Source organism: Giraffa tippelskirchi, chromosome 4, assembly GCF_054371585.1.
Source record: "Giraffa tippelskirchi isolate mGirTip1 chromosome 4, T2T-mGirTip1v1.2.pri, whole genome shotgun sequence".
Classification (NCBI taxonomy): Eukaryota; Metazoa; Chordata; class Mammalia; order Artiodactyla; family Giraffidae; genus Giraffa; species Giraffa tippelskirchi.
In genome coordinates, this window is record NC_137278.1 from 191,155,410 (window position 1) to 191,182,587 (window position 27,178).

At 45.8% G+C, this 27,178-nt stretch overlaps 1 protein-coding gene and 1 non-coding gene across 2 annotated transcripts; both read right to left on the reverse strand.

Moving 5' to 3' along the window:
• Window positions 1-4,629: 4,629 nt before the first annotated feature.
• EMP1 (epithelial membrane protein 1) lies at window positions 4,630-26,237 on the reverse strand. The gene is made up of 5 exons (XM_081589245.1): window positions 26,148-26,237; window positions 10,249-10,361; window positions 8,031-8,127; window positions 7,789-7,929; window positions 4,630-6,877 (listed from the first exon to the last, which is right to left on the reverse strand). The coding sequence occupies exons 2-5, from the start codon at window positions 10,324-10,326 to the stop codon at window positions 6,711-6,713; spliced, it is 483 nt and encodes a 160-aa protein (XP_081445371.1). The 5' UTR covers window positions 10,327-10,361; window positions 26,148-26,237; the 3' UTR covers window positions 4,630-6,710.
• Window positions 22,447-22,518, reverse strand: TRNAC-GCA (transfer RNA cysteine (anticodon GCA)). Its single transcript has one exon. It is a non-coding gene; the product is annotated as a tRNA-Cys (tRNA).
• Window positions 26,238-27,178: the final 941 nt, after the last annotated feature.

Here is a 27,178-nt window from a genome sequence, read left to right on the forward strand (position 1 = left end):
GCTACTTTAAATAAGTGCTGTTAAAGGTCTAAACTAATATCACAGCAAAAGGGTTAGAAATAAAGAGAAAGAGTCTAGAAATATTTAGGAGTTAAAATCAACAAGATGCAGTTACTAATTGGATGTAAAGAATGAGGGCGAAGGCGGAATCATGAATGATACTTGGGTTTCTAACATCTAAGAGCATCTAAGCGATGGGTGGTTGTTTCCTGAGACTAGGAACACACAAGGAGGAGGAACATACTGGGTTCCATCAAATTCTTGGTGCTTATGGGACTGGAGCCAGAAAATTGTTCTGAGTTGAGATGCAGGCTTTGAAATCATTACAAGATCAGTGGTGATTCGTTGTATGAATTTAAATTAAGTCTCTCATGCAGAATACAGAGATAAAAGGAACAGGGGGTCAAGGAAAACCAACTAAACAAACAAAAAAAGATTGTTCACTGGGCTAGAGAATCTAAAGGATCCATTGACCCATAGGAGATGAATTGTTTTAGAACGATGAGGGGAGAAGCAGATTGGCTTGAGTGAGGCTGTGAAAAAGTGAGTGAGGAGTCAGGCTGGAAAAACCAGTGCCCTTAGACCAGGTGAGAGGGCCTTTCCCAGGCCAGTGTATTATGGCTCTCTCTGCCTTTCCCCTAGCCACACATCTACATCTACAAGAAGTCCTTGGACTTGGAGCTAAAGGAGCATTCCCAGTGGAGCCCACACTCTCCTTCCAGATTATATTCTGATTATTCAGGAGCCCAAGCTCACTGCCCAGAAGTCTCCAAGCTCACTTGTAGCCTCCCTCCGCTGAGCTTCCTCTCAAGTCCACTCCATACAGAAGCCAGACCATGTCACAGGTGTGCCTGCTCTTGGCCCAAGAACTGGCTGAGGGGTGGCCATTTGCAGGGTGGGGAAGAGAGGAAGGCTGGACTTGGATGTGTGGACCAGGGTCTCCACAGCCAGGCATGCAAGGTGCCTCAAGATGATGGATGGAGCCATAAGTGAGGGGTAAGGAAGGCAGGCTGGGAGCCAGAGACCAATCACCAAGCCTCCTCTGCAAAACTATGTTCTACCCCAGGACCCCAAGGACTCTAACAATTCTAAACCTGATCCTGACTTTCTACACATATATTTACCAAGGTAGAACCATAGAACACACCCTTAATTTAGCAGCTTGTTAACTTGATGTGTAATGTTTAAATATTTAGACATGGGAATTCTCTGGCAGTCCAGTGGTTAAAGCTCCACATTTTCACTGCCAAGGGCCAGGGTTCAATCCCTGGTTGGATAACTAAGATCCCACAAGCCGCAAAGTGCAGCTAAATAAATATTCAGGCAAGGTGTGCAGACCTCCATTTGTGCTCTCACTTGGAGCCCACAGACAGCAAGAGGTAAAGTATTAGGGTAGAAAAGAGTGTTTTGTTTTCTTTTGCTTACGACAAGATAAAATTAAACATATTTTATCCACAAGAGAACGTTTCCAGTAAAGAAAGAGAGAGAGGTTGGAGATAGAGGAAGAAGGGATGTGCCAAAAAGTATCCTTAAGGAATTAAGATAGCATGAAATTCAAAAACTAGAGGTGGGAATGGGAAGGTTCAAGGAAAGGTCATGGGAATGAGTGGCTGAAATGAAGTTAAGAGTTGTCTGCAATTAAGAGCTGTCTGCATTTAGCACTATTCACAATAGACAGGACATAGACAAATGGATAAGAAGATGTGGTACATATATACAATGGAATATTATTCGGCCATAAAAGGAATGAAATTGCATCATTTGCAGAGACATGAATGGACCTAGAAACTGTCATACTGAGTGAAGCAAGTCAGAAAGAGAAAAACAAATATCATATATTAACGTATACATGTGAAATCTAGAAAAATGGTGTAGATGATCTTATTTGCAAAACGGAAATAGAGACACAGACACAGACATTGAGAACAAATGTATAGATGCCAAGGGGGCAAGTGGGTTAGGAGATTGGAATTGACGTATCTACACTATTGATACTAAATATAAAATACATAACTAAGGAGAACCTGGGATTCCCTGGTGGCTCAGACGGTAAAGCGTCTGCCCACAATGCAGGAGACACAGGTTCAATCCTTGGAAAAGGCATCTCTGGAAAAGGAAATGGCAACCCACTCCAGTACTCTTGCCTAGAAAATTCCATGAATGGAGGAGCCTGGTGGGCCACAGTCCATGGGGTCACAAAGAGTTGGACATGACTGAGTGACTTCACTTTCACTTTAAGGAGAACCTACTGTACACCTCTGTGATCTCTACTCATTGCTCTGTGATGACTTAAATGGGAAGGAAATCCAAAAACAGAGGGGATATACGTATACAAAATGCTGATTCACTTCACTGTACAGTAGAAACTAATAAAACATTGTAAAGCAACTGTGTGAGTATGCAATGGCGTCCAACTTTGCAACTCCAAGGACTGTAGCCCACCTCTGTCCATGGGATTCTCCTGGAGTGGGTAGCCTTTCCCTTCTCCAGGGGATCTTCCCAACCCAGGGACCAAACCAGGATCTCCAGCATTGCAGGTGGATTCTTTACCATCTGAGCCACCAGAGAAGCTCTGTAAAGCAACTATACTCCAGTAAAAATTAATTAAAAAAAAAAAAGTTATCCACATTGATCTTTTATCTGTCCGTCCAGGAGTTCTCACAAACATTAAACACAATGAGAGGTAAAGAATGTTAATTACTCTGGAGAAAGAAATTAGTAGAGTCAGTTCAAGTGAGTTTGACAACTTGGTTTATGGAAGCAAACCTGGATTTAAATATTACTGCCAGAATGATTTTAACTTTTTAAAAACAAGGTGACCAAATGTCAGATTCATTTGTGCAATCGATCGCATTCATAAACCCAGTGCTATAATTCTCCAACTTGATTTTGCAAGGCCTAGTTACCACAAAAGCTCTTGCAAATTGTGTTCAAATACTCAAAACAGGTTTACTTTTGATTCATCTTCAAAATTATAGATATGTGTGCCCTTTGTAATTATTTTATGAGAGCGAGGGAAAGTTGTGAAATCAAACTAAAATAGTAAGATTTCATCATTTCCAAAAGCCTGTCAATTATTGTACCAAGGAATAGGAATCATTCTAACGTTCCTAGGTAAATTGGATTTAAGCTATTGATATGCTAATAAACGTGGGGAAATTAAGGTTGATTCTAAATCATGCAGTTGCAGAATAGAACAAGCAGTCCCAGTTTAAGAACCTCCAGTTTAAAAAAATTGTATATTTGAAGCCAGTCAGACTCGTGTACATACCACATTTTCCTATATTCAAAGGCAAACTCTGACATGACCAGGCAAGAGTGATTCCCAGGCAGCCATGCCCCCTTGGCGATTGACCCCTATTCATTTCCCATCTCTGCCTCTATCAGATACACTCCTCTTGCAATGAAGGGTCTGGGGGGGCAACAGAGAGGTCCACGTTTCAAAATCTGACTAACTCATTTCCCATTGAAGATAACAATAATAGTTTAATCATTATTAGACTTATTTTCCAGGCTAGACTTACAAAAGTCATTTTAGCCCATATCATAAGTAAGATCATTTCAAATTGTCTCTATAGACAATATGCTGTGAGTTCCAGACAATCAGCTTAGGAAGATAACTTTTGGAACCGATGCACATAGGTCTCTAAGAGGCTATCAATAATCAATGCAATTTGATTAATTTAATTTAAAAGATGTCAAAGTCTTATTTTCAGCTTCCATTGTGTGGGGTTTTTGTGTGTGTGCTTTACTCTGTGCAGTGATTTCATCCAAGGTCCCCAGGAACTGAAAGATGGCCTACTCCACATTGAAAGCACTCATCATATTGGTGTCAACATGAGACTGGGGTATGCAGCATCAACTGTGCTTTCCACTCTTAATTCCAGTCCTCACTGCACCCAGAAAGCCTCAATGCTTTCCTTCTGTCATACAGGTACGTCCCAGGTTGTGCAATGAATGGGTTCATGCAAATGTATGTGATACACACCTTTGCGAATTGCTTTATATGTTGAAGACACATTAGTGGAGTTGGCTATTTCAAAGAAAATTAGCAAGTGTCTCATTTCTTAATCGGAGAAGGCAATGGCACCCCAGTCCAGTACTCTTGCTTGGAAAATCCCATGGACGGAGGAGCCTGGTAGGCTACAGTCCATGGGGTCGCTAAGAGTCGGACACGACTGAGCGTCTTCACTTTCACTTTCCCTTTCTTGCACTGGAGAAGGAAATGGCAACCCACTCCAGTATTCTTGCCTGGAAAATCCCAGGGATGGCGGAGCCTGGTGGGCTGCCATCTGTGGGGTCGCACAGGGTCGGACACAACTGAAGCGACTTAGCAGCAGTAGCAGCATTTCTTAATATCATAAGCCATTCTAATTCAAGATAATAACCTCTCTCTAATAGTTTGTGAAGTTCCTTTTTTTTTTTTTTTGCTTAAAAGGCTTAATGAAAGTAAGACGAAAGTATAGTAACATTCAGTTGTCTGAAAGAGTTATTGTATAAATGCCTAATGCATTACCAGAAAGTAGCTTATTATATCGGATAAATGCCAAGTTGTCCAAATCAAACTGATTGACAACTTAATTAGGGGAAAATGTCATACATTTTTAGAAAGAAAACACCCACACAGTATAGGGAATCAGAATCTGTTTTTATATGCCTAGAGTTATAAACATTTGTATCAAAATATTTACAATTATAGTATATGAATATCAATCTGTTAAAGAAGAAGCCAAATACAGTACTAGAACAACCCACCAATGTAATGTAAATTACATGAGACATAAATGGCACAGAGACAAAGTAAAAGATCAGGGAATACATGGTCACTCCAGTCATAGTTTAACTTTTTAACACAATGCTAGTATCTCTTTTGGATATATCTGATATGCAAGTCTGCCTCTGCACTCAAGACAGCCTTCTATAATCATATGATCATTAAATCATAATTCAAAAGTTCATCATCCCACAGTTTTTTGCTTTCCAACCCATTTACCCCTAGTCCAGATAATTTGGTGGCCCACCCTCCACATTCCCCTAACCAGAATGAACATAAAGAAATAAACTTGGTAATAATCCTTTTATATAAATACCAGCAATTGTGGCATAACAGCTCCCCAAAAGGAAAACTATATAAGAAATGGAATGAAGGGATAGCTAGAAGAAGAAAAGTAGGCAAGATGTCTCAGATTCTCCCTAGGGTAGATCTTCCCAAATTGATAAAGGAAGAGTCTTCCACCAAAACAAACCCTTTAGCCAGAATCTGAGATGGCTTAAAAATAGCTGCGCCAGGCCAGAGCAATGACTGCTTAACCAGGATTAGCATACTAATACCATACTTCTAAGTCCTACAGAGAAACACTCTTGTGGCAACAGAGAAGCTCAGTGACCATCAGACTGGGCACCACAAGAGTTTTTAGGGGTTTTTCCTTTTCCCTTAAAGAAAATATCTGCCCATCACCTATATTTTTATTTCTCTCACAGAAATTTTCTTATTTTCCTGGAAGTACAGACACTCTGTTCTTACTGTGACTGAAATCTAGTATGCTTAATACTCGACAATTGTATAGCACCTTTCACCCAAGGATATGTGGTTTGGTTTGCATGTGTTTTAAGAAGCTTCCAAAATTGCCTTGCCTCATCCGTATTGTGGGACAGGCAGGACCTCTGAAAGGCGACCCCTTCAGCTCGTTTCAAAGCTAGAGCCATCTCTGAGCCCAGGAGCCCTGATCCCCAGCTTGGCTAATGAGATAAAACTTCCTCAAAAGGGTATAATTTAGGGGGAGAGTAACAGATAGAGTTGCAAGGATCTATGTCCATCTCTCTCACATCATAAACATTGACTGCATGGAGAGAGGTTCCTAATAACATAACCCTAATATAATCCTGCTGTAGGACTGTCCCTTGTCCCCATAATCTGTGTGGTGCTCCCACCACTGAATTGATTGTTAGTGGCTTTACAGAAATTCCAGAGTGTTGCCTTGGCTTTAAGCGAGAGACCAAGCAAAGTCCGCAGCAAGAGGTCTCCACAGGGGACAGCTGTGTGAGGCCTGGTCTGGGTTCTGACCACGCCCCAGGCCTTCCACTGTGAAAATTTCTTTCTCGGTTTAGCTAAGCCACCAACTTGGCCTTAATCACTATGTTTCTTCTTCCCATTTTGTCACAAATACCACAGAGTTAAATCTCTGCTTAACAAAGAGGGATCATGGCACACTGGCCAAAGTCCTCCCTCGAGCCCTTCACATGGTGATGTTTTGCTTTGGGTCGGAAGGGCGGGATGGCTTCCAGGCTTGGCTTATTCTGCACAAAAACAATATCTGCCCTGGCCGGAACTTGTACCGCTGTGTTAACTGGGTGCAGTGGGTCTGAAGACTGAATTCACCCTCAGAAGTGGAGCCAGTGATGTGGCAGCTGCTGGGGCCCCAGGCAATGTGTGTAACAGAGAACAGCTGGAGGCCAAGCCCGGTGGCCGAAGGGAGGCCCCCTGGCCCACATCCAGGGAGCACCCATCCCAGCCAATGGCTTTCTCCCAGGGCAGGGGCTGGACAGTACAGGACCCCCTCCATCATGTTTGGGTTTCAGCCCCTCCCCCCTTCCATCCCCTCCCCCCCTTCCCTCTCCTGGTTTTTCCTGCTTAGCAACTTCCACTCCCCTCCCAGATTCAAGGGCTCCCTCCTCCCCACCCCCCAGGTCCCCAATAAATGTGTTCAGCCTTATTTCTTTCTCAGGACCAGATAAAGGATGCCGATGATGAAGCTGAAGCAGAAGCAGATCCAGGTCAGGATGAAGGAGTAGCCGTGGTGACTCTCCATGTAGCTGTTTTTAGAACTGTTGGCATAATGATGAGTGTAGATGGAGGCCCCCACCATGATGCACAACCCTGCAGTGGGGAAAAATGATTCACTGTTGGTTTGGTTTCTTAACATTCAAAGCAAGAAAAAGGTTTATAACTTTAGAAAGATCCTATGTTGCTCGTGGGCGATGGGAAAATGAAATCTGAAATTTGGCCCCCAGCGGTGGTTCTGTTGATTGGCCCCGAACCAGGCTTGATGGTTATGTTGCTGTACCATTGGTGTTCAAGTTCTCACACCTGCACTGGTTTGTGTGGCTGTGAAGTAAAACACAGCTTCTCTGGTCTTCCCCCCATCTTCTCCACTGGCTTTCCCATCTAGACCCCAGCACACAAGGACAGGCTGCCCTGGGGTGACGCAAAAGAACACACCTTCCATCGAACTGTGTGTATTGGGAGAGAGGGGAACGGCCATCAGCAATTTCATCTATCTAAGGACTCCCACATCCCCTGCCCCTTCAACTGTCTTGTATACAAGCTCTGGCTTCCCAGGTAGCTCAGTGGTAAAGAATCCACCTGCCAATGCAGGAGACACAGGTTCGATCTCTGGGTCAAGAAGATCCCCTGGAGGAGGAAACGGCAACCCACTCCAGTATTCTTGTCTGGAAAATCCCATGGACAGAGGAGCCTGGCAGGCTACAGTCCACGGAGTCACAGAGTCGGACACAGCTGAGTGACTGAGCACAAACCCACACAAGTGCTACAGCTGGGCAGACCCCCGCTACTTGGTAGCTGCCCAGGAGCCCCAGGTTTAAACAGTGAAGCCGATGAGGGTTCTTGTTTCAAGTAGCTGTCAGGGGTTCTCCCCGAGAGCACAAATAACCAACACAGTAAGTTGTACAAGGCAGTTTCACTGCCCCTAGTGCTCAGCTGTTCAAGCCAGTGAGAGCGCCCAGGGTAAGATCTACAGGAAAGCGTTTTCTTGGTAAGCTGATACTCACAGCACACCAGCATGGTGGCCCCGGAGAGGAAAAAGCGGTTGCCTTTCTCCATGGTGAAGAGCTGGAACACGAAGACCACGAGGGAGATGACGGAGAATATGATAGACAGGATCATGAAGGCCTGCACCGCCTTGAGGGCATCTGTGGACGGAGGGCGGGGGGAGTGAGGACGTCAGGCCACCCAGTCCCCAAGGGGCTGGCCATTTCCTCAAGTGCACTGGGTACAATATCTTTGCACGTACCTTCACCAGCGTAGGAAAGGTTGTCACCACAGCCACCAATGGTACAGTTTTTCCAGAGACCTACTGATCCTGCTCCCAAATCTGACACCATCCAGACCTGAAATCAAAAAGACATAAAGGAACTCTTCTCAGTACTCTGTTAGGTGGGGAAAGAATATGAAAAAGAGTGGATATATGTATAACCGATTTGCTTTGCTGTACAGCAGAAACTAACGCAACATGGTAAATCAACTACAGTCCAATACAAATTAAAAAAAAAAAAAAGAAATTTAAAAAGTTGTTTACAAACTAACTCCCTGGCTTGAAAGAGAAGGAAACAACCATCAGCTTGTGTCTGGACTAAATCTTAAGCAAGATGCCATATTTAGCCCTAAATACGGCTCTCAATGGACATGGGTTTGGGTGGACTCTGGGAGCTGGTGATGGACAGGGAGGCCTGGTGTGCTGCGGTTCATGGGGGCGCAAAGAGTCGGACACGACTGAGCAACTGAACTGAACTGAACGGCTAAGAAGCTCATCTCTAGGTGGAAATAATGTCTTGCTAAAACTGGAGTCACAGAGGTCCCAACGAAAAAAAGGAGAGAAGAATGTATGACCGAGGAGAAGTTACTTCACTCTCTGGACTTCACATCTCTCATTACTTATAAAAGAAAGACGTAATTCAACCATTGGGTTTTTTGTTTTTTTTTTTATGATCATTCTAAGGCTCTAAGAAATGGAAACCCTGCATGAGGAAATTGATTTTAAAGATGTACAATTCATACACCCTACCAAGATTGTTTCAAATAAAGGGCCTGGCAAAGAAGGTGAAAAAAGTTAAGGAAAAATGTTCAACTGGAAAAAAGTAAGAAATGTAAGGGCAGCAAAGAAAACAGGCTTGAGACTGGGAGATCAATAAGCCACTATCATCTAAATAAAAGGATAAACCTTGACTGTCACAACATGAAAAGTAATTTCATAATAACATAGTCCACTCAGAGCTTTCCTGTGGGGGCAGCTGAAAGTAGAAAAACGACCAAAATGTATTCACCAAGGCTCAGCACAGTGCCAGCACCCGCTCCTTCCAGGCCCAAGAGAAACAGTTATCCTTCTGGAATGAAAAACAAACACCCAGCCCTGTCTACATAGAGTGTGTGTTCAAATGTGAGCTACTGGAAAAGCAGGGCCAGGATGTCCAATCGCCTGCCCGTTCTTGATTTAATAAACAGCTGTGTGTTCAGCCCCATGTTAGAGGCTGATAATTCAGATTTCAGCACTGGGCATCCACTAAAACAGTTTGAAGCCATTTATTTGACCTGGCAAACTGAGAGACTTGGGGGGGTGTACAGAACAGCTAAATTCAAGTTTGGAGGCGTCCACACGGCGAGGGGTCTGTCATCGAGGGGTCTGTCATCACAGTGATGTTTCATTGAATCTTGCTTATAATCATACACACCGATGCTAGCAAAACTCTTCTCTCTGAAATTTAAAACTCATTATTCTTCAACTGTAACAAGGACCCGCAGAGATTCTGGGATCATATTTGTTTATCTAGTGATGCATGGCCTTGGTTTTTAGGTCCAAGGAGTTGTCTTGTTTTTGTTTTTGTTTTTTCTGAGAAAAGCACAATGAAAGTAAACTGGACTCTGCAAACTACCACTAGAGGTCAGAGTAGCCCCAGGTTCGTATTTTCAGTTTGTCTTTTTTTTTTTTTTTAGTTAATTCAGGCAAACGAGGTTAATCTTGCATAATCCCACTCTCACATGCTACTCTCTGCTCAGAACTTGTTGGTCGGACCACCAAAGCATCTCATCATCTCACTCCCATTTCTCCTTCTAATCAAGGTTCCCAGAAGGAAGTTTGGCCTTGCCACATGGTGTCCTCATTATGTCCTGAACAAAGCCTGTCCCTCCCACCTGTACTCCTTGGCTGGGCACACCTTCTGGATTGTTTCCCAAGTTCCTTTCACTCTGCATCTCTAGCAGAGAGAAACCCCACCCATCTGCCCATCCTCCAAGCTGCACCTCCCCTGAGAAGCCTCACTGTATTCTCCAACCTGGCGAGATTACTCATTTAGACACTTGTTATTAATATTCAGTTGTTTGAAGTGCAAGAATGTGTTTAATTTTTTCCACAACGAAGCTGTAAATTTACAATGGCTTAAACATCTTTTGTAGCACTTTGTGTAAATATTCAAATAACTTCCAAATGAATGAATGAACAGAAGAACAGGACTCACGTTGGCAATGGTAGAAACAAATAACATGATGACGGTGGCAATGTGGACCACAAAGATGCTCGCCAGTAACACCAACATCTTGGCTTTTTGATGGCTTGAGGGTGAAGAGAGCTCTGAAAAGAAAGGAGAACACGAAAGGGAAAGGAGAGGTTACTCTCACATTCAATGCGTTATTTCAGCTTTCCCACATGGGTGGGTTCTCTGCTAAAATCAAGAGGAGTTGCAGTAAAAATCATCATGATTCCATAAATTCCTGCCAACACCTAGTTAGTTAGCTCAGTTCCCCAAGTGCTTGTTCATCTGTTTACATAGATCTAAACAGAAAGAAAATTCTACCTTAGGTATTCATATATTCATCCCTCTAATCAGCCTATTTGAAAACAAGAAAAATTTTATGGTAACTGTTATTATTTTGTTTTCATTGTACAGGTCAAAAGTAGGACTTTGGTTTTTAAAAGTCCTTTCACAGCTGTCATTTCCAGGTCTCTAGGCAACAATGTCATATAAATTTCCATTTTCCATTAGGGAAGTTGTTCACATTTCTATCAAACTGCTCACCCAGCAATTTTAATTGAAGCGGATGCCTTCGGAAGACTGGCAGCTATTACTCAATGCCCAGAGACCGAATGGGCTACTAATTTGATCCCGTATGAAATATAAAATGTGAGAGCCACAACTTCCACTATAATAATGCTGTTGGATATTCAATAATTATAACAACCCAATTAACAGCTTAATGGTCTGATCACCTACCGATGGAATATTTTAAGACTTGTGTTGCTGCACCTGAGCCTTTGGGCTACATCATGGTAGGGACTCTGCTATCGGTCTAGGGGCAGAGGGTTGTATTTCCTATGACTCAATGTGACAGTTCTGGGGGCTGAATGCAGCTGCAGGAACCAAACGTGCCTTCGGCTTGTGTGTGACATTTACCCAAATGCCAATCCTTCTGGACTCAGTACAGCTCATCAGCAGATGCATCCATCACACAGTGGATGGGAGGATGGGGAACTAACAGATTAAGAATGTGCATGGGTAAATGGAAGCATTCAGTCATCATCTCAGCAGAAGTGATGAGGGGAGCCCATGGATCATCAAACCTAGAACATAAAGGAAGTGTGAAGGATGCATGAGGGGGCGGCTATTCTGATTGATGTCAGCGGCAGGAATGCTTTGTCACACCCAAGACAGTTAAGAGGCGGTGCAGGCTTGCTGGAACTTCAGAAGGAAAGGGCTCAGGTTACTCACACCCTAGGGGGGGTGGATGTGTGGATGTCCCCTCCCAGGGAGGAGATGGCTATACACATCCAGTAACTGTGTCCCACTTCTCTCTCTCTCCCTCCACCCCATTTAATTAAAGTTTTGAGCTTGAGTCCCTTCCACTTCAGACAGGGTACTTATTGGAGAGCGTGGATGCAACCATTCCAACACTTCCAGTGATTTTGATCTCTCCCTTTCCTCATCAGGCACTCCAAATCCAGAATGATCTACTCTACCCTGGTCAGGGGAGGGAGGAAGTTGATGGTTGATGTCGACAAGCCAAGAATGAAAGGCAGACACTGGCCTCCACTGCCCACCCTGACCCATTCCAACCCCTCCCACCCTCCTTCACCATCTAAGCACTTCCCTACCACCCAGACTCTTTCTGTAGAAATTTCTCCAATTGTGGATGATCAAAATGATGATGTTTACTGCTCGGCCTCAGGGCAGAGCTTAGAGCTTTTGTGCCTGTTATTCATAATCTCTCCATACATTCCAGTGCATTTTTGCTTTTCTCAGATCCTTGCACACCTCCTCAATCACACCTCCTCAATTTTCTGCTTGACTTTAATGCACAGTGAAAAGAGATTTTTGAATTAGACGGAGGTTGAGTTAGAATCACATAGGGTTGTTTGACCTTCCGGTCTCAGTTCCCTCCTATGGAAGGTGGGGGTTGCAATGTTCACTGTATGGTGTTACATTTAATTCTAGATGGAGAACTCCCAACACAGTGCTTGGTGTTTGGCAGATACTAATGGGGTTGCAGTTATTAGTATTACTCTTGCTATTATTATAATTGCTATTATATGAAACTGAGTAGCAACCGAGTCATCCAGTAACCAGGCTGCCCCATGTGAAGCAATAGGATACCTGCTATCCAGTTCACACGGCTGTGTGCATAAAATCATTTCGGTCTTCTTAGAAATTATCTCTACACCTAATCCTTGTGCCTTGCAGGGAGGGACCACTAGGGACCACCTTGGGGATGAAGAGGAGAAACTGACTCTTCTCATCCCTGTGCTGGTCACCCTCTCAACTCCCCCCAGACTCACACCATCGCTAGATCCTGATTTCACCCCTCATGGGGAAGGGAGCAGGCCTGAATTAATTCTCTGAATGCAGGGAATTAAAACATTATATAAGGAGATTGTGCTTAATCCTCCTTGGGCTGTAGAAATGACTTTTTTTTTTCCTTTGCTGTTAATTGACAAACATCCTCCTCCTAATAGGGGTTGAGGGGCCAGAAATGGAATACAATACACCAAGCAAGGCCTCTTAAATGAGGTCAAGGAGAATGTTAGGAGTTTCCTCTCTGACACACTGTTGGGGATCCAACAGAATTCTCTGTCTCCTTATACTGCTGCTCTGTAACCCTCCAATGTTGAGCCTGATTCTTTTCGCCCCTGCTCACACTCTCCATTTTGATGACTTGTACATTCATGCTTTCCAAATACCCTGCTCATCCACCTTGGCTAGTCTACCGCCTCACCACCACCACCATCACTCCACATACACGAGTTCCTGCCCACTAGTTCTCACTTCTTATCTAAACCACAGCCCCACCTGATCACTATTCCCCTGTGAGGTTCAGGCAGGAGTGGATGAGGGGATCAAGCAAGACAGCAATTCTCTCTCAGGGTATTTAGATTTCTGTAATCGCACCATGGTTTTTCCAGTCGTCACGTATGGATATAAGAGTTGGACCATAAAGAAAGCTGAACGCTGAAAAATTGATGCTTTTGAACTGTGGTGTTGGAGAAGACTCCTGAGAGTCCCTTGGACTGCAAGGAGATCAAACCAGTCAATCTTAAAGGAAATCAGTCCTGAATATTCATTGGAAGGACTGATGCTGAAGCTGAAGTTCAATACTTTGGCCACCTGATGCAAAGAACTGACTCATGAGAAAAGACTCTGATGCTGGGAAAGATTGAAGGCAGGAGGAGAAGGGGACGACAGAGGATGAGATGGTTGGATGTTATTACGGACTCGATGGACGTGAGTTTGAGCAAGCTCCGGAAGTTGGTGATGGACAAGGAAGCCTGACGTGCTGCAGTCGGTGGGGTCGCAAAGAGTCGGACATGACTGAGTGACTGAACTGAACTGAATCACACTCTATCTTTCCAGCAAAGAAAGGAGCAAAATGCCTTGGATTAGCAAGTGTTCTTGGTGCACAGAACATACAATTTTCTCTGCTTTTGGCTGTTGTATCCAGCCAGAAGTTGAAGCTGTTTATTGGAGTTATCACATAACACAGGTAGTAGCTTCTCCATCTTTTCATTGCCTGAAATTTGTCAGGTTTTTTTGGGATCATCCAGCTTAGAGGGGCTTCCTTGAATTTCAGTAGCCCTCCCCAAGACATTTGGAAGCAGAATGAAATCTCTTCTTAAATGTCTGTCCCTATACTACAGGTTTCCCCCTCCCAGCAGAGAAACCCCGAGATGGGAAGATGGGAGGTAATTCTTGAGATCTTTAGGGACCATCATGCGTGTGTGTGCTCAGTCGTGTCTGACTCTTTGTGATCCTATGGACTGTAGCCTGCCAGGCTCCTCTGTCCATGGGAATTCTCCAGACAAGAATGCTGAAGTGGGCTGCCCTTTCCTCCTCCAGGGGATCTTCCTGACCCGGGAATGGAACTCTTGCATCTCCTGCATTGGCAGGTGGATTCTTTACCACTGCACTACCTGGGAAGCCCACATACTTAACAGGTGAGGGGGGACCTATCAAATTGGAGAGCAGTTTGGGTAGAAATAAAAGAGGACCCTGTGCTCTTGAGACATCTACCCACCCATCACATGCAGGGCCGCTTTCTGAGAGCCTCATTCCCTGCCCTCATGTTAATCTTGCTTCATATAAAAGTACTGAAAAGAGACCGTTTCTGAGCATTTATACCTTTGGAAGTACTGGCTGCTACAACTTTCTGTCCTGGCAGTAGGTTTCACTAAAGCTGTCACTGATTTCTCTCTCTGACCTCTCCAAAATGCTATGGACATATCTGAATGTCGTTCTATTGGTGATGACAATTGACTAATACTCATAAAACATAACTGTTCTTGAGTAACTAATAATTATCAAAGATTATAATTGTACATTTAGAAATTAAAGGATTATAATTTTACCACATTTGAAATGAAGCATTTTAGGGAGGTTCAAGAGGGAGGGGACATATGTATACCTCTGGCTGATTCACGTTGATGAATGGCAGAAACGAACACACTATTATAAAGCAATTATCCTTCAATTAAAAATAAATAAATTTTTTAAGAGTGAAAAACAAATGCTATTTACAGCCCTCTCCAGTGGAAAGCTAATACTTTGTCCTACTGGGGAGCTCCAACAAGATTGCAATGGAAAACAGCATGGCATTTCTGAAGATCTAAGAGACACACCTACCCCCTCATAGAGCATGGAAGCTCAGGACAGTCCCAAAGCTCGTCATGTTGCTGTTGGGGCTTCCATAACAACGTTTTGTGGCGCTTGGAGTTGGACACAGGCCACCAGAGCTACGGAATCCACAGCATTCTCAAGGGAGAGGATGTCCACTGACTGTTCTATGAGGGTGCCAGGAACAGGTCTCCCCACTGGAAACAGGGTAGGATCTCCCATTTACCCTCAACCACCCAACAGACACGGAACAGGGTTGGCCAGGACTCCATGGGGGTGGGTGGGAAACTGAAAAAAGTATTGGAGGATGAATGCTGACTCTAGCAGAGAAGTGACTGTCAAGAAAAACGGAGGTTAGCCACTTAGAGCTACACACAGGCTCTCGTTATCCCTCTTCTGTTCCTCTCTCTTCCCTAATCGACAGGCCCGCCAGTTCTCTTTCCTCCACCACCATCCTTGTTTCTGACCACACTTCCCCTTTCCTTCCCACATCGCTCAGACCACACTAGGGCAGCGGTCTCTTTACATTCCTGTCCCTGATACAAGCCTCACAGCCACTGACCATTCCAGATCTGGATGAAGACCTTTGCTAATAGGATATTCATTGCAGTTAGTAAAACTGAACCTGAAGATTACGCTTGCTGGTGACTGGAGCTGTAAATACCCAACTGATGTGGGGGAAGGGCTGATGGCCCTCTCTAGCTGACTCCATCCACTTCAATATTTATTGGTTTCTTATCTCCTCTCACAAAATGAAAGAAGCAAAGGAACAAAGCCCTGAGACTGCCTTCTGTTGCCTCTTCGCCCTTTGCAGGCAACGTAACACTTTTAGGGTGGTCTGACCATGAGAAGGGCTTCCCTCGGGACTCAGTGGCAAAGAATCTGCCTGCAGTTCAGGAGCCGCAAGAATTCCGGGTTCAATCCCTGGGTCAGGAAGATCCCCTGGAGGAGGGCATGGCAACCCACTCCAGTATTCTTGTCTAGAGAATTCCATGGAGAGAGGAGCCTGGTGGGCTACAGTCCATAGGGTCACACAGAGTTGGACACGACTGAAGCGACTTAGCACACAGGCACAGCCATGAAAAATTAATCAGATCTCTATGGACACCTTTCCTTTTCTGATGGGTAACTCATAGCAGAGACATTGAGAGTCATTGACTTCTAGACAGACAGTCAAGATGTTGGTAATTTGGTTCCATGATCACTAAGCCAGGGATCAGATTGCTGACTCATAATTTCTTCTGACCCCGGTGTCTGTGTGTTTATTGAGCAGCCGCCACAGTCTGGGGGAAGCAGGGCCTTCGAGTGGTCTGAGGAACAGTAATTGGGAACAATACAAAGAACAGAGCCCCCAAGACCTACTTCTCCAGCAAAGGAAGTGATGGAAATCCTGGGCTTGAGTCACTGAAGAACTAGCCAGAGACTGGGGGTGTCACATGATCAGAAACAATGGGTCGGGGGCTTGTGTGAGTGATGGGAGTAGGGGGGCGTCCCACAGAGCTCAAATGTCTGTGATTCACTCGGAGTAGGTGAGAGTCTCCCAGACAAAGGCAAAGTGGAAGCATCCTCAACCAGATGGCACAAGATAACTTTCTGAGAAGCACATGGATCTGTCTCGAGAGCCAGAAGACAGTTTAGTCATTTCCCTGGCAGCCAAGACAGCCCAGACTTTTCTGCGGAGACAGGAGCAATAGTGACCAGCTGCCGAAGTCCGCATTGCTCCTTCCTCTCATCCCAGTTTTACTGCCGAAAATAACACAGTCAGGTCATGCATGCTTCCTCCAGTACCTGTCTCCCTCGCATCCTTACTTTCCACTCCCACTGCCATTGTCCAGCTCGGGACCACCCGCCTCTCCCATGATCCTCTTTCTGATCCTCCCTCTTAAGTATATCCTCAGTACCACTGGGTTATCTGACCAAGTCACTCCTCTTCTCAGATACCCCAAACACACCACCATCCTACCACCAATCAGGAAAGAGGCTCCAAACTGGCCCTGGGAATCCTAGGAATTTTAAACCCTAGGATTAAAAACAAAATTTTTTAAAAGATCTGTTTTTATAGCCTTCCTCCAGTTAACTATCACATTATTTTCAAGGAAGTTTAAATTCTGCCTCCTCTAGGAAGCCTTCTCTGATACAGAGGTCAGAAGTAGTCATTTTTCTACTGTTATTAAAATCATTAGTGGCAGCCCACCTGGTAACAGAATTATTTGTGGAAATATTTGGCTCCCCAACCCCCAAGATTCTAAGTTTCTGAAAGGAGAATCTTGTCTATGACATGTGCCAAGTATCTGTTCAGCCAGCAAATAAATGAATCAAGAAAGGCAATATTTTCTTCCCTGTAGAAAAACAATGAATGTCAAGGTAACTGAAGTCTTCATAATAAACAACAGAATTCTTGAGAGAAAATGATCCCTCCCTCCCCCCGCTTTTTTTTATCTAGGTGAACTTTAGTCCTGTGTTATTTTTAGAAATTATTTCTATACCCTGATGCTGGGAAATATTGAGGGCAGGAGGAGAAGCGGATGACAGAGAATGAGATGGTTGGATGGCATCATCGACTCAATGGACATGAGTTTGAGCAAACTCCGGGAGATAGTGAAGGAAGGGAAGCCTGGCGAGCTGCAGTCCGTGGGGTTGCAAAGGGTCGGACACAACTTAGAGACTGAACAACAACATGTATTGAACATCTTACTATATGCAAACTCTATGACTATTTCCTGAGTATCTTTGACATTTGAATATGCAAGGTTATATGTGTGTTTGTTCCCTCTTATTCAAGAAGAAACAGGTAAATGCAAAGAAAAAATTTTAAACTTCTAAGTACTATTTTATCTACAGATTTAACTTTCATATCTACTTTCTTCAATTACAGAAACTCTAGACTGAAAGGAGGCTTTGAAATCCCTCCCCAGAACATGAAACTCATCTACAAATCTACAACCAGGAACTACCTAAATCATGCTTAAACTCCTCCAGTCACGGGTAACTCACTATCTACAAAAACTTCCCCACTGTTTCATCAGAAAGGTCCTGACAATGCATTAGAGGCGGCTCTTGGCAATGACTACCTCCATCTTACTTCTGCCCTTTGTCTAATGCTTCCTTAACAGAATTTTTCTGAAGTGGTCACTTTGCCAGCAGAACTTCCAGGCTATCAGAATATTAGCCAGAGATCCCCTGATCTTGAGTAAATCATAACACAGTCCTGAGATGACCCAACTGCCGGACAGACTCAGTCTTTTTGTCCATTGATGCTTTCAATGAAATTCCCATCTCTTCTGGATAACTGCAGACTTTGAAGAAAGCTTTCTCAGACCAAGACACAATGCTTTCTCCAAGGCACAAGATGAAAGGCAGAGCCACTCCCAGTCGTACGATCTCCATGAGTCAGCCCACATCTGCCCATCCTCCTTGGTGTCACACCCAAAAGTGCAGCTGTGCTTCTCCTAGGAACACGGTGCAGGGTGGTGGCACGATGCCTTTCTGTCCTCTACGCGTCAGGATCATTTTGCTTTTGTTGGTTTGTTTTGATGTGTTTGTTTCCCTTCTGAGGATCATGTGGGTTGGCAAAATGAATATCCACTGAACGCAAAAGCAGAAGAGGAAATACTGTCTTTGGGGAGCAGCCGTAGAGGATGTATCCGCAGGAGGAAAAGGCTGGGATTAAAGACAGGCTCAGTGAATGAGACCTTGGATGAGCTTTTCTGACCATTGTTCTTGTTTCATATCAAGTGTACTTTTCCATTCTAAATATTTTTTTTATGTGAGAGTGGGGAAGGGGGGCATTAATTTCTCCGTAGGAAACACGTGGAGAAAAATAATCCTAAATTACCATCTCCTCCTGCTTCTGGATGTCTGGATGTTTGGTGTGGCAAGAAAGAACTTTGGGCTGTAATTCACTGCATACACTCATACTAGGATCTGTTTCTTTTCAATGTGGGGCAGTTTTTTTATGACCAGGAGAAATGTCAGCAGTCAAGCAGCAAAAGCAACAGGAATCTACATGCTCCAAAGAAAACAACTTTTTTTTTTTTCATCATCCTGGGGGTGAGGGAACTGCACCTCCCAACTGTGAACAGGGTTTATTATAGAAAGGGTGGCGCTTATCTGGCCCTGGTGTAGACTGGCATGATTCTCACATAGTTAGGGATAAGGAACTGGAGGTGGGGGTAGTGGAACAAGCATGTTATTTAAGGGGAACCAAAAGCAAGAAAGAAAAAGAGCACCTCTTTGAAAACCAGATTCTCATAAAAAGTTCTGACTCTGCTGACTTTGGGAAAATAACATATCCTCTCTGGACAGTAGCTCCTGGAGAGACAGAGTACTGAGTAGTAAAAAAAAAAAAAAAAAAGCATGAATTTTGGGTGCGACTCCTGACTGCACCCCTTTTTTTAAAAAGTTCAGGTTTAATGGGTATAGTTGGCACATAAAATTGTAAGCTATTTCAAGCTTACATGGTGGTGACCCCAGCCCCTTTTAACTATCATCTGCACACCTCACAAGCCTTAGCATGAGGATCGAAGGGCTCATGTCTGATACACAGCAAAGGCTGCACGGCTGCTGGTTATTCTTTTTGTTCCTTTATGGATAAGGAGAAACTTAGCCCAGTGAAATGTGCCCGAAACTTCTCAGGCAGGATCCGAGGGCCAGCAACTCTGCTAAAAGCAAACAAGAAGCTTGAATCTTGTTTTGGCAAATGTTCCCAGAGAGAATAACCTCTCTCTCCCTCTGGTTCTCTCTCTCTGGTTTCCCCTTGACCTCCTTTGTGTCCAGGGAGGGGCTGGGGCTGGGTGACATCTGCCAAGGCCAAGGCCAGACCTGGGTGGGGTGACCGAGCCCAGCCCCCACCCCCAGACCACAGCTGGTCAGGCCATCAGGCGATGTCCCCAGGGCAAGGATGGAACCTTCGCTGTCTTCTGCTGCTGACAAAAGAGGAGTGTTCTGGCGGCCAGAACGTCTCCGAGGGAGAGACTGCCAAGATAATAACTAGGGTTCTGGAAGAAACTCAAGGTGTGGCCCAGCCCGGGGTTGGGGGTGGGGGTGGGGGGCTTGGGCGGGTCTGCCAGTAGGTGGCAGCAACAGGCTTCAACCAGCAGGGCTGCAGTCTGGGAGGTAGTGGGGCCCCCAGGGACAGACATGGGTGAAGCCAGGGGCGCCTCGGTGCCTGGCGTGGGCTGTGGGCGTTGTGGCTCTTTCTTCAGGCAGTTGGTTGTTTAGAGGCTTAGCAGGGTTGAAGTTACTCAGTCCAGTTCCTTGACAAAGGTGGGAAAACGGGTCCCCAGAGTGAAAGCAGAATCGGGGTGAAGCCCAGTCCCTCACATCTTCCGGGCCAGGCTTTCCTCACTGCAGCACAGCGTCTCTCTCCTACTTCCGGCAGAATTCTAGAACTTCTACCAGACCTAGTGCTTCATTCTGTTTCTCCAGCCCCTCCTAGTTAATCAGAGGATCAGCACAGACTCTCCAAAGTGATGCCACTGGAAAACACAAAGGGCCTTTGGAGGGTCACCGCTTCTTCCTACTGAGTTGCTGAGAAGGTCCACCAGCAGAACCAGCCCACCCCGCTGGCACTGCTGGCCCCAGACAAGCTTCAAACATTCCACCCTGGCCCCCACCCACAGCACAAGGCCCCCTCCCCAGAAGTGAAGCACGGCCAGCCAAGGGAAGCTTGAGGTCTCAGCTTCGCTTAAGTATGGACACACCTGGCTGGCCTGACCTCTACAACCTCTCCCCAACTCCCAGCATCCAGCCTCCTAGGCAGGGTTCTTTGATTATTTGAAAGAAGACATCAAAGTATCAAGGACCTCATTCTGCTGTCAGTCCTAACCTGAACCTTCTGGAAAGGGAAAAAAAAAATGTCCCCAGGGAAACATGACCACTGCACAAGTAATCCATAGCAATTCTAACATTGCCTCCTTAACAACAGAAGGTTCTTCACAGCGGGGAGAGAAGGGGTGAGACAAAGAACAAAATTCTTGGCCCCAAGGACTATCCTGACATTGAGGGTGGGTGGTCCCCAAACCAGAGGGGAGAGAGTCAGGGATACAGCATCTTCACACTTCTGCCCTCTTCTTTCGCCCTCTCCCTGGCTTCCTCTTTCCAGTCTCTCCCTCTTCTTGTTGTTGTTCAGTCGCTATGTCGTGTCCAACTCTTTGAGACTCCATGGACTGCAGCAGGCCAGGCTTCCCTGTCCTTCACCATCTCCCAGAGTTTGTTCAAACTCAAGTCCATCGAATCGGTGATGCCACTCAACCATCTCATCCTCTGTCGTCCCCTTCTCCTCCCACCTTCAATCTTTCCCAGCATCAGGGTCTTTTCTAATGAGTCAGTTCTTCGAATCAGGAGGCCAAAGTACTGGAGCTTCAGCTTCAGCATCAGTCCTTCCAATGAATATTCAGGACTGACTTCCTTTAAGATTGACTGGTTTGATCTCCAAGATTGACTGGTTTGATCTCCTTGCAGTCCAAGGGACTCTCAAGAGTCCTCCAGCACCACAGTTTGAAAGCATCAATTCTTCTCCCTCTTCTAGGCCTTTCCATCTGCCTCCCTCCCTCAGCCAGCACACAGGCCTAAGAAACCTCGGGCGGTCCCCTTGCTCTCCACCCCTTTCCTCCTGGCACCTCCCCTTTCCTCCTCGAAGCCCAGCTCCCCATCCGCTCCCACCCACACCTTTTGGCCACACCCTCCTTGAAAAGAGGGTGAGGCTCCTTCCCCAGAACCACCTTCTTGTCTCTGTCTCTGGAGCCTGGTCTGAGTTCATTGGTGGATCGCTTGCTGTCATCAGTGTCCCCACAAAGCTTTGCTAACCCGGCACTGCTCAGGTTTCATAAATCAAACCTCTTTCTTTCCTTCGGAGAGCTGAGTGAATGCTCACTGCTACCCAGTGGTAAAGCCCTCGGACACCTGTACCCGGAGAACCTCTAAGCGGATGAAGCAGAGGAGTCCACCTGGATCCTCCATCCTCTTGTTTCCATGCAGACGTGTTACATCATTTCACTTTCCTACCAGTGTTAATGGATTAAACTTGCTGTTAGCATGAGCCACGGGGATTTCTCAGAACAGGAACTATCTGATCTTAGAATGATAGGGTCTCAGAGCCACAAGGGTCTGTGGAGACCACCAAGCTCAGTTCCCTCCATCGAGAAGGCAAACGTCCTGCCCGCGTCACATGGCAGATTCAGGACAAGACCAAGCCCCTCAAGCCTCCTATTTAGCCATCTTGCACCTACCAGAGGGTCCCAACAACCAATTTCAACTCAAGCCTAGCGGGTTCTCAATTTTAATTACCCCATTGAAAGAGAGAATTCATGAAACATGCTTGGGAAATATGAAAACTGCCACATCCTCAGTTAGGCCAGGGGCGCCAGTAGAGGGGTCCAATTTAGCTCCAGAGAAATGCCTTTCCCACAGCAGAGAAGGAAAGAAAGAAAGTGAAGTTGCTCAGTCGTGTCCAACTCTTTGCGACCCCACGGACTGTAGCCCACCAGGTTCCTCTGTCCATGGGATTCTCCAGGCAAGAATAGTGGAGTGGGTTGCCATTTCCTTCTTCAGGGGATCTTCCCAACCCAGGGATTGAACCCGGGTCTCCTGCATTGCAGGCAGATGCTTTAACCTCTGAGCCACCAGGGAAGCCCGCAGAGAAGGAAACATGGACCCAAATGTTGTGTTTAAAATGAAGAGAGAGAAGCAGCAATCCCCACATGGGCTTCTGCTTTCATCTTTGTGGTTCAGTATCAGCGGATCTCCCAGTTAAATTGGGAGAGATGACTTGTAACTGAAGTGTTACTTAGCGTGGTTTTGAGACATGTGTATGGAGTATAGGGTATTGGGAATCCAAACAAACTCCTAATTAGAAGCGTATTTCTGCTCCTTTGGTTACTGAATAGGAATCCAGGGTCATCTGGGCAGAACTGAAAGGAGTATGGGAAAAGGGAAGTTTATGGTCAGAAAATTCCAGTTCTTCACTACTTAAGGATTATGAGCCCTTTCCAAGGGGCTGGACATCCAGATTGCCTGCCGGCAATTAGACTGAGGTTATGTTATGAGGTTATGCCTGAGGTTATGGCAGCCTGTTGCTGTACTTACCATTACAGAAAGTAACAGTGGCAAGGCGTGGGCTCCATGAACTATGGACCAAGTTAAGGGACCAGCCTCACAAGGCCAGGTTAGAAGCCTGTGTTTCTGGCATTGCATTGATTTAACCATGACCTCGTGGTAGTCACCGAGTGTCCCTCTGAGTACCTATATCTGAGAGTCCCAGGTGGCTCTGAGCTTTTGTGCTAGGCAGCTATGTATGCGGTCAGTTCGAAAAGAAACCGCACACCTTGCTTAGAAAAAAAGAGACCTCAGAATCAGATCACCTGGGTAGGGATGAGTATGTACATAGCCTCAAAGCTTTAGCAATGCTCCCTGCTCTTTCTGAATCTTAGGTAGTCATAATAGTAATAACAGCAGCACAGATCTATCAAGTTTTATCCATCAAATATTAAATAAGAGTCGAGTGTTTAGAAGATAAGGAGCATTGGATGGATCAACAGCAACAGCAAAAATGGAATAGATATTTTCAGGACTGGAGAACTCGGAAGAAAGTATAGAAGTTATAGAGAAGCCAATATTGCTGGATCTAAGAAACTCTAGCGATGAGAGTTGTCCAGTGAAGCAGGGTGGGCGTGGAAGTACTCCCTAAGGTGCCAAGTCCCTTCTCTGGAAATTTCAGGGAAGCATAAAACACTCATCCATCCAAGGTGGTGTGAAAATACAATTTCTGCATATGGCAGGAGGATGAACGGGTTGACCTCCAAAATCTGTACCAAACTCAATGCACAAATCAAGGATGACATGTAACTGTATTTGCCCTGTGCCTTTTTCTGAGGCCGTTTTTCAGATATATTCCCTATCTGATGCCGAGGTGCCTACAGAAAAGCTGTTTTGGTTCATCTCTCAGCCTTCTGAGGCACTGGCTGCTTTCTCTCCACTGGTCCCAGTGGGTCCGGGTACCAGCTGAAAACCCAAGAGCCACACAGACCAAGCGAAGACAGTCTGCATCCCCAGGGTGGGCTCTATGGGGCTCCTTCCCTCAGTCCCCCCGGAGTCTGGATGTCTCTGGGAGCTGGACAGGCCAAGTCTGGCCTAGGAGGGGAGCAGGAAGAGAGGGGACAGACCCAGTCTTTTCTGTGGTCTGTGGAAGGGACGTCTCTTCCCCTCTGAGGCCTGAGGACGTCTCTTCCCCTCCTGGGAGGGAGCCACCGCCTGCCCTGGGATGTGATCTGCCCTGGGTTGGTCCTCAAAGGCCTCCTGCCAACTCCCAGGACAGTTTCATACCCTCAAACAATGTAAAATCTGGGGCGTCCTCAGACCAGGACGCCAGACCGGACATCCTGTGGCCCTCCGGCCAGCCCCAAACCCCTGCCCTAGTCCTCAGAGTCTGGGGTCAAATTCAATCCGCCCCCAAGGGTGGGAGCCAGCAGCAGAAAAATAAAAACAAAAAAAACTCCCGGTGCAGTCTTGTTGAACATACATAGCTGAAATCCAGAAAAACCCCCACAGCCAAGGAACTCTCTCACTACTTATTGGAGGAAGATGGGAAAGCGGGTGTAAGAACAGCATTTTTTAAACTGCCCTCAAACTCCAGGCAGTAACACACAGCACACTTTTCTCATGCATAAAACTCCAGCATAAAGTGACACTGACGCCGTACAAATAGTGGGATTCAGCACCGTTTAAGTGCCCACAGTTGTCAGTGTTTTCTGTTTCCTGACTGGTTAAATCTTTCTTACTAGTTTTAGCCTGCAGAGACTCAAAGATTTGTCTCTAGCTTCCCAGGATATCATTAATGACAACGGCCTCCCCAGTCTAGGTCAATGTAATCTAGAAATAATCAACAGTTCAAGCAAAGGTGGGAGTCCCCTGCACCTTGAAAAGTTGCCCTTGTACTAACTGATCATCCCCTGGAGGGCAATTCTAGCAGGCGCCTTGCCTGTACCCAGGCTGATTATGTTTGTATCTTCTCTTCCAACGAACCACATTTCTAAAGAGAAAGCTTAATTTCATCAGGCAAGCTGTATCCTGTCAGTCTCCTCGTGTTGTGTGTACATCGGGGTGGCAGGGCAGGCAGATACACCAGTATCTATGTTGAAATGGGCCACACCTCAACCAACCAACATGCTAACCTTGAAAAAAAGCAAACAGAAATCATCTTTCTTCCTTTTCCAGATCCTATCATGATTAGCAGGAGTGTTTGCGTTTGTATGGCCATGTTTTGGAAAGAGTGAGAAGATAAACATTCCAAAACAATCACTGCCTGCCATGCAGGAGAAAAAAAACATCTCACATCTACCTAAGAAATAAAAATTATTTTAACATTTCTGATAGGCTGTCTTTTTGCTCCGCACCGAACTTGGCTGCTTCTGGGATAAAAGCATAAAGCGATGCAGTGTTTTGTTTTATTTTTAACAAGAACAGATGAAGTTCCCCCAACCCCACCCTGCCCTCCAAAACCAACTCTTCCCCACCCTCCACATCTGGCCCGTGGAGAGATCTCTGAAATCCACATCGGGCACCAGAAGCCCCTCCTGCCTTACATTTCAAACACCACTTAAAGAGAGAGAGTTTCCTTTCTCCTTCCCTCTCTCCCTCTAACGGTTTTCTTTAAACAAGCCCACCCGCTTTCCTCCTATCCCGTGGAAAGAAAAAACAAACAAACCTTTACACTTAAACAAAAGTGAATGAACAAGCCAAAGGACAGCCCCATAAAAGCCACCACAAAAATAAACTGAAAAGCAGATGCTACCCACCCTCACCCCCAAAAGACTGGCAAACAGAGAAACAACTCAAGTCCTGAGCAATTTAAATCACAACAGAGCAATTGACAAAGTCTGGCAAGCAGGCCCGCGGTGCTGTCCGGTTTCGAAGGTACGTTGGGTTTCCTCCAGAAAGAAAACGCTATACTCTTGTGTTCCAAAAGTCCCTGCTCCCAGCACACTTTCAGAACAAGAACCCCGTTCCTGCAAGACATAATCAGGGCCCAGACAGACTGATTGCCCTGACCCTCAGGGCCCCCGTCAAACTAGATTTTACTGAACCTTAAGAGTTGTATCAATGCCCACTTTTAGCTAAAAAGCCTGAAGGACTCAATTCAAGGAGTCCTAGAAAAATAGCACAGGAAATAAGAAAAAGCTTCAATGAGGTCAGAAGGAGGAGAGCAGTGGGAAGCAAGGAAAGTTCTCTGGGCTTCCCGGCAGTGTTGGGAACTGTCCTACCTGAGGGTCCGGTGACCAACCGAGGTGCCCTGAGTGGCAGGAGCTGGTGGCAGGCGTCCGCTCTCCTGGAGGTTTGTGACCACAGTGAGCAGAGGGCTGGCCTCCCGAGGTTATAAGTTTCCTGAGCTGGTGTGCTGGGGTGTGTGATGGGCGGTTTCTTTTCACTGTGTTTTAAAGGAGTTTCTATGAATCAGTCCGGCTTAAAAAAAAAAAAAATGTGTTGGTAAGCTACGCCCTGCTCGGTTGGCAGTCAGTCAAGACAGGCTGGGAGGGAGCCATCAATTCAGAGAAGCCAGTTTAGGCTCCCTGTGACTCAGACACACAGACCACAGTGGAAAAAGGAGTGACATGGCTTCAAATGAGTAACAGGAGTCACACAAATAGATCTGTTTACCAAAGCCCATTCCTCCTTACCATAAAGGAGAGTGGGTTGCTGTGGATACAAGTAAAACACAGGTGATCAGCCCACACTTTTATCTGGTGGGGGCAGGAACAGGGGGACTGCAGTGCCCTGCCCACTGACATCCCAGCTAATCATCCCACAAGTGTGCCATTATTCCTCTCCCACCGAACACATCGACAGCTGCTCACGGTCAGGGATGATCAGGCTGACTTCTGGTTACTTCCCTGCCTGACCCTGGGCACTGTCCTGGGAATGTGCAGGGGTGAAAAAGGAAACACACCAGGAGCCCTCGGAAACCTGCCTCTGAATGATGGAGGGCTGGCTGAATGGCCCTGTCATTCGGCTCCAGGAATGCCCAGCCGGGCTTCTCCCATTCACAGTAGTCAGGAGGAAGTCGTCTAGTTAAGAACTCTGCTCTCTGATCTCTAAGTAATAATCACCTGGACCTTGCTCCACAATTGAGCGCCTCGTGCGTAATTGTCCCAGCCATCTCCCTGTCCCACTCCTTTCTCGCTCAGCACCAGAGCTGGGAGGGGCCTTTAGAAGTCATGTCTCCCCAAGGTCAGGCATCCACTGGAGCCCAGAGTCCGGCTGGTCTCCACTTAGCTATGTGACTGTATGCCTCTAT